The 12,080-nt window shown below is 38.5% G+C and overlaps 3 protein-coding genes across 3 annotated transcripts; all 3 read right to left on the bottom strand.

Moving 5' to 3' along the window:
• Positions 1-968: 968 nt before the first annotated feature.
• Positions 969-2,056, bottom strand: LOC114454782 (homeodomain-interacting protein kinase 3-like). The gene is made up of 5 exons (XM_028435548.1): positions 1,974-2,056; positions 1,732-1,851; positions 1,551-1,643; positions 1,207-1,376; positions 969-1,111 (listed from the first exon to the last, which is right to left on the bottom strand). The coding sequence occupies exons 1-5, from the start codon at positions 2,049-2,051 to the stop codon at positions 970-972; spliced, it is 603 nt and encodes a 200-aa protein (XP_028291349.1). The 5' UTR covers positions 2,052-2,056; the 3' UTR covers position 969.
• LOC114455682 (homeodomain-interacting protein kinase 1-like) lies at positions 2,053-2,756 on the bottom strand. The gene is made up of 4 exons (XM_028437065.1): positions 2,739-2,756; positions 2,523-2,699; positions 2,220-2,401; positions 2,053-2,062 (listed from the first exon to the last, which is right to left on the bottom strand). The coding sequence occupies exons 1-4, from the start codon at positions 2,754-2,756 to the stop codon at positions 2,053-2,055; spliced, it is 387 nt and encodes a 128-aa protein (XP_028292866.1).
• A 4,927-nt stretch (positions 2,757-7,683) lies between these two features.
• On the bottom strand, positions 7,684-8,594 carry LOC114455681 (homeodomain-interacting protein kinase 2-like). Its single transcript, XM_028437064.1, has 4 exons — positions 8,446-8,594; positions 8,265-8,357; positions 7,921-8,090; positions 7,684-7,825 (listed from the first exon to the last, which is right to left on the bottom strand). The coding sequence occupies exons 1-4, from the start codon at positions 8,479-8,481 to the stop codon at positions 7,684-7,686; spliced, it is 441 nt and encodes a 146-aa protein (XP_028292865.1). The 5' UTR covers positions 8,482-8,594.
• Between the last annotated feature and the right edge of the window lie 3,486 nt (positions 8,595-12,080).

The following is a 12,080-nucleotide window of genomic DNA, read 5'->3' as shown; positions in this document are numbered from 1 at the left end:
TGCAGGGCACTATGCCTGTTAAAACTTATACCAGTGTTGTTCAAATCATAATGGTGTCATGGTATCATAGGGTATAGTTACTGCAGTACTTTATAAATGACTCTTTTTTATTTTTTTTTACTGCCATAAGGAGTAAATGTTATAGAAACTATAATCAAATACACATTGTGTCTGTGTCAGACACTCATATTTACAGTTGAGATATAAACCAGTAATGTACTATTGTGGCCACTCGATAGCGGTGTTTCTCCACACATGAGCTGTCTTTCTTTAGGACGCACCACACTGGGTGAACTAAAGTGTATTTAAATCATTAATATTTTGTCAGATTTTATTCCATTACAAAATTTTTTACCAATTCTAAATATGATTTATTATTTTATCAGTGGCATTATTGTTGGAGAATTGCACGAGGTGAATAGACAGGACAAAGGCCACATGGACTGTAACCATAGGAGGAAGATGAGATCATGCTACCAAGTTGGAGTTTTGAATTAGTTTTAAGGCTGATATTGTTTTGGGTAATATGCCATAACCCTTAGTGACTTATAAAAAGCCCATTTTCATTTTATTCAAGGAGATTTAGCAGCTCTGCAGAACTTTTAGCACACTACAATGTCATGGAATTCCCTGAAAAGCTAAAAAAAAAAAAAAATGAAACATGAAACTATGAAAACACTTAACAAAGCAGGTAAGTCATAAATGTTTATTGTAAAAAAATGTGGCTAAATTATTCATGCAATAGGATTATTTACAAATACATTGAAATGAAAAAATATACTCAGATTATTCATTCAATACAGTTACCTGAAAAATACATTGAAAAAAACAAATATACTAAAAAAATACAAAAAAGAACAAGAAATTACTCCTCAGAATGTTTACTTGTGCCAATTGCATGGGAGAGGGTACTCGGTATCTCAGCCTTTGGGCTAATATGCCACAATGAGACCAAATTTCCAGTTTTCTTTAAAAAAGAGGGTACTCTGCATCCCAATCTTCAGGTGAATGTGCCACAATTTGTCCACATTTGCTGTTTTCATTAAACAGAGGGTACTCAGCATCCCAATCTTCAGGTGAATGTGCTTCAATGTCCTGTGCATCGGTTTGACTAGAGGAAAAATAAAAAAATGATTAGTACAAAATTCAAAAGAACAACAAGTTGATCTCCATGTGCGTGATTGCTTTCACAGTGCAGTTACTCACTGTTCTCTGTTGTCTGGCTCCTGGCTCAGGTATGACCCCGTAATGAAGGGATGCTGAAGAGCATCAATGGGAGAGATTCTCTCTTCCCCATCCAGATTCAACAGTTCTTTCAGGAACTCGATGAAGGCCTTCCTGTCTTCCACCGTCTCATTATCCCCGAGTTCAGACATCTGGATTAAAAAAAAATAGAAAGTTAGGTCAATACACTAGTTCATACCTCTCTTTCTCATGTTAACAAAAAAAGAAACGGTGAGTAAATTCAGCTTATAAACATGTCTAACGTAGGTTACATTTTAAAGAAGATATCTCTAAGTATTTGAACTCATATCATAGAGAACACTTACATGGAGCAGGTCATCTACTGATGACAAATGTGGACGATATTCTGGCCACTCCTCAGCTTGTCTTTTGTTCCTAGAGGTGTACTCTTCTGGTGTCTGAGGAAACACAATAACAATACAAGGGGTTTAAGATAAGTTTAGGGTAACAGTCAAGGTTCAACAAACAATAAAAACTATGTTTTACCAGCAGCCTCCATCTTGTGCCCAATTCATCCACCTCATGACAAAAGAACCTCTTGCTGTATAGGCCAAAGTGGAGCTGGTGCTTTGATGGCATTCCCAGCATCTCCACCATGCTCTGCATCTGCACAAAGAACACACAATTATACACATGAGGGGCAGTTCTTCAATACTTTCTATACCTGTAAAAAAGAGCACGTGGGTAATTAAATGAATGGAGGGATGTTTATAGAAAAGACAACCTACCATGAGGTATTCACAGTGGACAGGAAAGAGGTTGTCATTTAGGAAGAGGAATGCCAGCGTGCAGCCCACTCCCCACATGTCAATGGCCCCTGAGTAAGGAAGGCCAAGACAAACCTCTGGGGCCCTGTGAAGCAAAATGAATGAAATAGACTTTAGAAATCTATATCACAGCATTAAGTAGCAACATTAAAATAACACACATTTGTCACAAAAACCCATAAGTCATTCAGGGTGACACCCTCATACCTGTAGCCGATGGGTTGATGTGTGAGCCCGGGCATGGCGGCAGAGATGGAAGAAGCCATTCCAAAATCAATGACCTTTACACTGAATGGACTTTCATCAATGTTGACCATCATGATGTTGTCTGGCTTGATGTCAGTGTGCATTACTCTTACAGCTTTGAGTCCCTGTAATGCCACCATCAGCTGCAGGGACACAATGAGAAAAGACAGGATGAGAATGGAGTTCCTCTTATGGAGCTGTTTAAGCTCAGGTTTGAACTCAAGGCTTTCTTAATCCATCAGCAAGCAATAAAAAGATTCATACCTGCTTTGCAATAGGACGGATGTAGTTGACGTTCAGTGAACGGACCAGGTGGAGCAAATCCACGTCCAACAGCTCAAAGACGAGGCACTTATAGCCCAGGTATTCAAACTGCTCATAGAACGTCACCAGATTGAAGTGGTCAGCATTCAGAGAGCTGATGGTCTTCAACACTGACAGCTGGAGGGAAAAAGGACAATTAGATCACCTTTATATCACTTTATCCCAAAAATTCATCGTTAAAGTTCTGCTGAAGGCACCAAACACTTACTTCATCCTGCACATCTTGAAAATACTCCTTCTTTAGGATTTTTACTGCCACCAATTTGCTGCTGTTGTGAGCACGACACTTGGCAACTTTCCCAAAGCTACCTTCTCCCATAAACTCTAGGATTGTGTACCGAGTGGAGGGGCTGTGGAGGGCATGCCCTACCATTAGAGGATGTGCTGTCAAAGTGGATAGACAGGGCACATGGTTAGTATTCAGTAATTTAACACTAATACTCACACAAAGAAGGAAATATTGTTCTGTCACTTTTAAAGTTTGGGTTAGAAAAAAAGCCCAGAAGAAAAAGTACTGAGTCACAAAAGCATCAATAGAAACGTAATAAAAAAATATCCCTCAAGATTAATAGTAAAGTACAGATACTTCAAAAATAGTTAGGTACAGTATTAAGTACTTTAGGTTCATTTGTCCACACTGATTGCATGCATGTACATTATAGGAAACAGATTATTGACAATAATTGAAAGTGAAATGTTGTCTATCTGCAAGATGATAGAGAATCCAACAGTATCTACTTTTAGTTTAAAAAAAAAAAAAAAAAAAAAACAGGCCTGCAAATCCACTATATATGTGAAGTCGTGTCCCTGTATTGACTGCATGTGTAGCACATCCTAATTTTCTGTTGGTACACTGAGCACTTTTTACAGTAAAAAGATATGCACACACATCTTTGGCTCTGAAAGCTCCTACAAAGTGTTCCAAACAGTATCATTTACATCAAATGTTGAGCTTATTTTTCAAAGAAAAATATTTTTAATATATTAAAACCAGAGTAAACATATTTTCTAATGATAATCTATACTTCATTTTTGAAAAAAAATCTAGTAATTCCTTCAATGACTGCAGTTTTCTTTCATCTTACTCAGCAGATTAAAATTCATCCTCATATTTTGTCTGTAAATTGTGTCTTACCTGCAGCAGCCATTCCTCACTCAGGTTTTTACTATTTAACTTTTCAAATTTCACAAAAATAGCTTGTTTAACTTTTTGATACAGAGATACTCAGAGAGAGCTTTTGCTACTTCACCACTTGCAGTGAGAGAAGAAACTGATGATTTAGTTATGTTTGAGTCACTTTCATCTTGCTGCCACGGCAACCGTTCACTTTCAAGTAATGTCAACAAACTGTTACTTAAAAAAAAAAATTGCAAATCCATTAAGTTTTAACAGTAAAAAAGTATTAATAAATATTTTAGGAGCTCCTTCTGCTATATTACATCCATTCTGTAAACACTGAAATCAAACACCTTTATTTAATGTGTTACATGTAGGGATGGGACTTAAACACATTAATTGCTTTTAATTAATTACAGAAACAAATAAACATTAAAAAAACTTTGTTGAAAGATTTTTTGAGCTCCGAACAGCGCGGAACCATTGTTATTTAAAGAGTTCCCGGTATCCCCATAATACTGATGCACAGACTACAATACGGGACACTGGTGAGCTTTGTTGGCGTTAATTTTGACTTTTTAAAACACCGCGTGGAAAACAAAAGCCCAGAAATTTACAAATTGTTTAAGAAATAGAGTTTGCTGATCACTGGACCTTTTGCAGCCTCTTCTACCACCTCAATGCTAACATGTAGCGGCTAGCACGGACACGCGGACAGTGCTAGCTGCTACATGCTAACACGCTGTGTTGCTAATGCACACTGGACAAGATGACAGGGTTCAGAGCCAAAATGAACAAGTTTATGACTGACAAATGAACAAACTCACTGGATAAATGTTATTATCTGTAGGAGAGAAAAAGCAACAAGTTCTGTGTAATTACACAGACTGTATTTAATCATTTTATAGTTTAGAAAAGTGTTGTAACTGTTTTTGATGCGTTAACTTAGAGCACCTAATTTTAACTTGTTTTATTTCATATCATGAAAATTGACAAAATTACACAGCATTATCCTCCTATAGTCTCAAATACAGCTGAATTACAGTAAATAACTACGCCTGCATCTGTTCAACTCTGTTATAAATAATAAATTATTTAATAAAACCACTTTGTTATGTATCAGTCTTTTTATCTGCCACAATAATGTTATTAATATTAATTTAAATGAAAATACCTGAAGTTGAAGGATTTTTTCAGATATTTTAAGTGAGATTTAAAGACATTAATTAAATAAATTAATTACAGAGCATAATTATTAAACACTAATTTAAAAAAAAAAAAATGTAATCTCTTGACATTACTAATAACATGCAAACTCTCAAACTGTTTCAGTATCATCTACATAAAATATTGAATTGTTTGGGGGTTTTTTCAAGGAGAAATATTTTAAGTATTTTATAAGAATGATATGTAGTTTTTTTTTTGTTTTTTTTTTAAGGAAATCTAGTAATTCCTTCAATGACTGCAGTTTTCTTTCATCTTATTTAGCAGATTAAAATTCATCCTCATATTTTGTCTGTAAATTGTGTCTTACCTGCAGCAGCCATTCCTCACTCAGGTTTTTACTATTTAACTTTTCAAATTTCACAAAAATAGCTTGTTTAACTTTTTGATACAAAGATACTCAGAGAGAGCTTTTGCTACTTCACCACTTGCAGTGAGAGAAGAAACTGATGATTTAGTTATGTTTGAGTCACTTTCATCTTGCTGCCACGGCAACCGTTCAACTTTCAAGTAATGTCAACAAACTGTTTCCTATATTGTACATGTATACATACAGTGTTAATAAATAAAGTATACGTACTTTACTTAAGTATTTTTTTTTTGATACTTTTTATATTACATTTCTATTGATGCTGTTATTACTCAGTACTTTTTCTCTCCTGTCAGCTTAGTTTTTTGCAATTGCTTAATTTCTGATAATACATAGTTTCATTGATTCTCATATAGGTTATCCCAGTTTTATAATACATTTATTCTGTCACACTCATCAATATATTTAGTATTTTAACACTAAGACCCACATAAACATGGAAATCACATCTTGTTCTGTCATTTCTGAAGTTTCTGTTAAAACAAAAAAAAAAAATAGCAGACCTGTAAATCCACTTCATATGTGAAGTCCTGTCTCTGCATTGACTGCATGTGTAGAACTAAAACTGGGATAACCTATATGAGTATCAATGAAACTCTGTATTATTAGAAATTAAGCAATTGCAAAAAACGAAGCTGACAGGAGAGAAAAAGTACTGAGTAATAACAGCATCAATAGAAATGTAATATGGATACTTTTTATATTACATTTCTTACATTACGTATGAGTGAGGGGGTACTCATGGTATGACCAAAAAGCTCAAGGGGTACACGGGACAAGAAAGGTTGGGAATCGCTGATTTAAGTGACTGTAACAAAAGCAATTTCCCCCTGGGATTATTAAAGGAATTCTGATTCTGCTCCATACAGGACAGGACGGTGGTGGTGGGGGATATTCTGTGAATTTTAATCAAACCAAAAACTTTAAATTAAAAACTGTGTGTGTGCACCCTCCTAAAAGTGTAGGAATCACAGGATATTTTAAACCTTGGAACAAATTACCTAGGGACCTGAAAGACATGTCAACTTTATACATATTTAAAAAAATCTTTAAAATCATAATTTTACCAACATCTATATATATATATATATATATATATATATATATATATATATATAGTGTTTTTTTAAATGTATTTATTGGTGTAACAAACAAGTGTCTTGATGTATTTTTTTATGTAATATTTCTGTTTTTTTTTTAACTATATTTAATTTTTTCTGTTCTTATTTGTACAAGAATCTTGATTTTTAGCAACCACCATGATGGAAGCTAATGGGGATCCAATGAAGAAATAAAGCAATAAACATGCATCACAAAGCTTTTAAATAGACCCTGATTTCTTATTTGTAATCATTGATCAGCTGATCAAAGGTTCAAGTCTCAGCAATGTGTAGCTCTACTGTTCCTGTTCACCACAGTGCAGGGCACTATGCCTGTTAAAACTTATACCAGTGTTGTTCAAATCATAATGGTGTCATGGTATCATAGGGTATAGTTACTGCAGTACTTTATAAATGACTCTTTTTTATTTTTTTTTTACTGCCATAAGGAGTAAATGTTATAGAAACTATAATCAAATACACATTGTGTCTGTGTCAGACACTCATATTTACAGTTGAGATATAAACCAGTAATGTACTATTGTGGCCACTCGATAGCGGTGTTTCTCCACACATGAGCTGTCTTTCTTTAGGACGCACCACACTGGGTGAACTAAAGTGTATTTAAATCATTAATATTTTGTCAGATTTTATTCCATTACAAAAATTTTTACCAATTCTAAATATGATTTATTATTTTATCAGTGGCATTATTGTTGGAGAATTGCACGAGGTGAATAGACAGGACAAAGGCCACATGGACTGTAACCATAGGAGGAAGATGAGATCATGCTCCCAAGTTGGAGTTTTGAATTAGTTTTAAGGCTGATATTGTTTTGGGTAATATGCCATAACCCTTAGTGACTTATAAAAAGCCCATTTTCATTTTATTCAAGGAGATTTAGCAGCTCTGCAGAACTTTTAGCACACTACAATGTCATGGAATTCCCTGAAAAGCTAAAAAAAAAAAAAAATGAAACATGAAACTATGAAAACAATTAACAAAGCAGGTAAGTCATAAATGTTTATTGTAAAAAAATGTGGCTAAATTATTCATGCAATAGGATTATTTACAAATACATTGAAATGAAAAAATATACTCAGATTATTCATTCAATACAGTTACCTGAAAAATACATTGAAAAAAACAAATATACTAAAAAAATACAAAAAGAACAAGAAATTATTACTCCTCAGAATGTCTACTTGTGCAAATTGCATGAGAGAGGGTACTCGGTATCTCAACCTTTGGGCTAATATGCCACAATGAGACCAAATTTCCAGTTTTCTTTAAAAAAGAGGGTACTCTGCATCCCAATCTTCATGTGAATGTGCCACAATTTGTCCACATTTGCTGTTTTCATTAAACAGAGGGTACTCAGCATCCCAATCTTCATGTGAATGTGCTTCAATGTCCTGTGCATCGGTTTGACTAGAGGAAAAATAAAAAAATGATTAGTACAAAATTCAAAAGAACAACAAGTTGATCTCCATGTGCGTGATTGCTTTCAAGGTGCAGTTACTCACTGTTCTCTGTTGTCTGGCTCCTGGCTCAGGTATGACCCCGTAATGAAGGGATGCTGAAGAGCATCAATGGGAGAGATTCTCTCTTCCCCATCCAGATTCAACAGTTCTTTCAGGAACTCGATGAAGGCCTTCCTGTCTTCCACCGTCTCATTATCCCCGAGTTCAGACATCTGGATTAAAAAAAAATAGAAAGTTAGGTCAATACACTAGTTCATACCTCTCTTGCTCATGTTAACAAAAAAAGAATCGGTGAGTAAATTCAACTTATAAACATGTCTAACGTAGGTTACATTTTAAAGAAGAGATCTCTAAGTATTTGAACTCATATCATAGAGAACACTTACATGGAGCAGGTCATCTACTGATGACAAATGTGGACGATATTCTGGCCACTCCTCAGCTTGTCTTTTGTTCCTAGAGGTGTACTCTTCTGGTGTCTGAGGAAACACAATAACAATACAAGGGGTTTAAGATAAGTTTAGGGTAACAGTCAAGGTTCAACAAACAATAAAAACTATGTTTTACCAGTGTAACGGATGTGATCGTGTGTGGATAGGGCATCAAGAAGGACAACACAGCTCACTGTTCTCCAACATTTATTCCTGTAGATAGAGATTAATAAACAAATTAATCTCCTTCTGGTCCTTATATGTGCACTCTGCTCCCTCACCAATGCAGGCTGCACTGTGCTTACAGTGAAACACATTTTAACAATTACATTTTCAACATTTATCTTTAGCAATGGAAAACAATCCAACTACACTGCCATCTGTTGGCCACATTAACATGATGCAGTGGGGTGGAGTAATTAAACAGAGATAAAGTTTAAAACTTAAAATAAAAACACATACCTGTAGATAGAGATTAATAAACAAATTAATCTCCTTCTGGTCCTTATATGTGCACTCTGCTCCTAAACATACAGATGAGAACGTTTACTCTAAAATGTAGGTCAAATAATATCGCGCCAAAACAGCGGTACAAAAAAGGTCCATTAAACTTATAAAAACGGTCAAAACAACACAAAACAGCTTCATAACATGTTATTATACAATAGTGAACAACATACACCAGATACTGTGACACAAACAGCTACATTTATGTAGATATTTACACAAAATCACCGCAGCATCTTCTCACACACTTACCCTCACCAATGCAGGCTGCACTGTGAGAGGAATGCGGAAGGGGTTACGTAAACCCAGGTAGAGCTACGGAAGCCCAGGTAGTTCAAACAAGGCAGAGTGCAGAAAGGCAAATCCACAGGCGAAGCAATAAAATCATCACAAATAAAAATGACTCATTGAGATAAAATTCACAAACAAATAACTAACCTCAATAAACATGAGTTGAACATAATAATAATAATAAATACATTTTTATCCCTGTTACACCCACCCCCACTGAATTTTAGCGAACATGAGTACCAACTATACAGTGCACACCATACGAAACAGCATAAAATCACAAATCACCAGGAGTCAATATCAAGAAACCAAACAACAAAGTGTATCCCATAAGGATGAAGTGGTATGAGAGCAGCGCTTACCCCTCAATCCAACAACTATCAACAGGGTGCCTTGTACACCCCACAAGACCCCAACACATAGTGCAGTACAGGCCCATGACGCAGTACAAAAAAAAACAGTTAAACATCACATCAGAACAAAAAAATTCACACCCAAATGGGCACAGGCTAACCGATTAAAATATTAGTCAGTAAAAGCCCGGAACACAGATTTGCAAACAGCTTTAACATTGAACCTGTCCTGAACAACATCCTGCCTAGACATGGTTTGTATGAGCCTGTCCACAGGTTTGACTAACCGACCAAATCTCGACCTGAGTTGCGTTTGTGCATCAGAATGGCCACAGTGCATGGGACGAGTGTCTGAGGCATTGTCTGTCCGTGTCACAGTATCGAGAGCAGGGTCTGGCTGCTCCACACTTGTCAGGACGTCTGGAGTAGTCACAGAGACAGAGTCACAAGTCACTGACCTATCTGTCGTGTAGTCCTCAGGTGGAACTGAGTAGGTCTGGGGGTCAGAGTTCATGGTTGCTAAGTCAGTAACATCTCTTCCTGACAGACTTGGTGCAGACAGCTGTGTGATCCATTCAATGGTTCTCTTCTCAGAGTCCACAGGCTCTGGACCACTCAAAGGGCTCTGCATTTCCACAGCAGTCACAGGCGTGTTCCCAACAAACCCACCCTCGATGTTCCGACTAGCTCCATTAAGAGTCCCATTCTCTCTCTCATACAAGACCCTTCCATCCGCTCCGATGTCATCAGTTTCCAGGGCTGACGATCCAGTATCAGACATGGAAGAGGCTCGGTCAGACATCTCACTTGTGGCCTCCACAGGGAGGAAATTCGCCAGCATCAGCAGGTTCCTGTGGACCACCTTCTCCTGTCCAGTGACTGTGTCGTGAATCCTGTACGTGTGCTTCTCTGGGTTAATATCCATCACAGTGTAAATGGTTGATTCCCACCGGTCAGCGAGCTTCTTCTTGCCCCTTTCCTTCCTGTTGGCTAGGAGCACTCTGTCACCGATATCAACACTGGGTCCCTTTATCCTCTTGTTGTACAACTGGGCATGTCTCCTCTGTTCTTTTGAAGCATGGTCCTGAGCGATCACCATCGCCTCCTTCAGGTCATTTGCAAGACATGCCACATACCTGTCATAGCTCATTACAGCGGAATCATGAAGGACAGCACGAAAGAGGACATCGATAGGCAGGCGAGGGACCCGACCAAACATGAGGTAAAAGGGGGGATAACCTGTTGTCTCATGGACTGCACAGTTATACATGAAGGTCAGTGTCTGCAAGCGTCGTGGCCAGTCAGCTTTCTCCTCAGGGGACAACGCACGGATCATGCCACCCAAGGTCCGATTAAACCGCTCCACACTCCCATTCCCCATCGGATGATAAGGCGTCGTGTGCGACTTTCTGACGCCAGACACCCTGAGGAGCTCACTGATCAGCTGACTCTCGAAGTTAGCGCCTTGATCGCTATGAATCCTTTCCGGGAAGCCAAAGACACAGAAATACCGGTCCCAGAGAACCCTGGCCACCTGCTTCGCTGTCTGGTCCCTACACAGAAACGCCTGAGCCATCCTCGTGAAATGGTCTGTTATTACCAAGACATCAACAGACTTGTTCCTGGAGTCTTCGGCCGACCAAAAGTCAATACATACCAGCTCCAGCGGCCTGGTTGATATTATGGCCTCCAAGGGAGCTCTTCCCTCTGGCTCAACAGTCTTGCTGACAATGCATCGTTGACAATACCGGACGTAGTCTCTCACATCCCTGTCAAGGTCCAGCCAGAAAAACCTCTGTCTTGTCAAGCTGAGGCTCCTGAACTGGGCTTGATGTCCCGCTCCATCGTGCACACCACGCAGAACGTCTGTCTTAAGTGATTCAGGGACAACATACTGGAAGCGCTTTGCCTTGGTTTTGTGGTCCCTCGGCGTCCTGTATAACACACCGTTGCACACAGTTAGCCTATCCCAATGCTTCAGATATTTTATCACAGAGACAGACTCCTTGAACTTTTCTCTCCTCGAGGGCCTCCGACGTCTCTCAACAAAATACAGAACACGGGATAGAGTCCTGTCCTCCAACTGCTTGTCACGGAGCTCCTTCTCAGTGTAAGCGGGCATGGTGTCCTGTCCAGGTGGAATCAACTGAGGAAGATGTTGCAACACTTCAACAGCACGGGTTCTCGGACCAACATCCCACTCAAGGTGTGACTGGAACACAGCAGACACATCCTCGCTCGCAACAGACTGAGCGTGCACCTGCAGTGGGCTGCAGGTTGACCGGGCATTGACACTTACTGAAGATGTTTTCTTGTGACCACTGGATGACCGGAATGCATTCTGGACAGAAGAGTGTGACATGTCTTTGACTTCAGTGAGAAGACCCACATAGGGCTCAGCGAGCAGCCTGTGGCCAACACTCCCCTTGACAAATGGCACACGGCTGAGGGCATCAGCCACGACGTTCTGCTGACCAGGGACATACTTGATGTCAAAGTCGTAACTCGCCAACTTGGCCACCCATCGTTGTTCACAGCAATCTAGTCTTGGCTTCGTCAGGATGTGAGTCAACGGGTTGTTATCCGTCCAGACTGTGAATTTGTGGCCTTTCAGCCAGTG

This window comes from Gouania willdenowi, chromosome 21, assembly GCF_900634775.1.
Source record: "Gouania willdenowi chromosome 21, fGouWil2.1, whole genome shotgun sequence".
Classification (NCBI taxonomy): Eukaryota; Metazoa; Chordata; class Actinopteri; order Blenniiformes; family Gobiesocidae; genus Gouania; species Gouania willdenowi.
The sequence above is the reverse complement of the archived record's forward strand: the minus strand, read 5'-3'. Positions and strand labels throughout refer to the sequence as shown.

Coding starts and splice junctions, on each gene's coding strand:
- LOC114454782 (XM_028435548.1), bottom strand. CDS start 2,051: ATGTGGGGAGTGGGCTGCACGCTGGCATTCCTCTTCCTAAATGACAAC. Junction 1,644..1,731: donor GCACAAGATGGAGGCTGCTG/GTAAAACATAGT, acceptor GTGTTTCCTCAG/ACACCAGAAGAGTACACCTC. Junction 1,377..1,550: donor CAGTAGATGACCTGCTCCAT/GTAAGTGTTCTC, acceptor TTTTTAATCCAG/ATGTCTGAACTCGGGGATAA.
- LOC114455682 (XM_028437065.1), bottom strand. Junction 2,402..2,522: donor TCCGTCCTATTGCAAAGCAG/GTATGAATCTTT, acceptor GTGTCCCTGCAG/CTGATGGTGGCATTACAGGG.
- LOC114455681 (XM_028437064.1), bottom strand. CDS start 8,481: ATGCCCTATCCACACACGATCACATCCGTTACACTG. Junction 8,358..8,445: donor CGATCACATCCGTTACACTG/GTAAAACATAGT, acceptor GTGTTTCCTCAG/ACACCAGAAGAGTACACCTC. Junction 8,091..8,264: donor CAGTAGATGACCTGCTCCAT/GTAAGTGTTCTC, acceptor TTTTTAATCCAG/ATGTCTGAACTCGGGGATAA.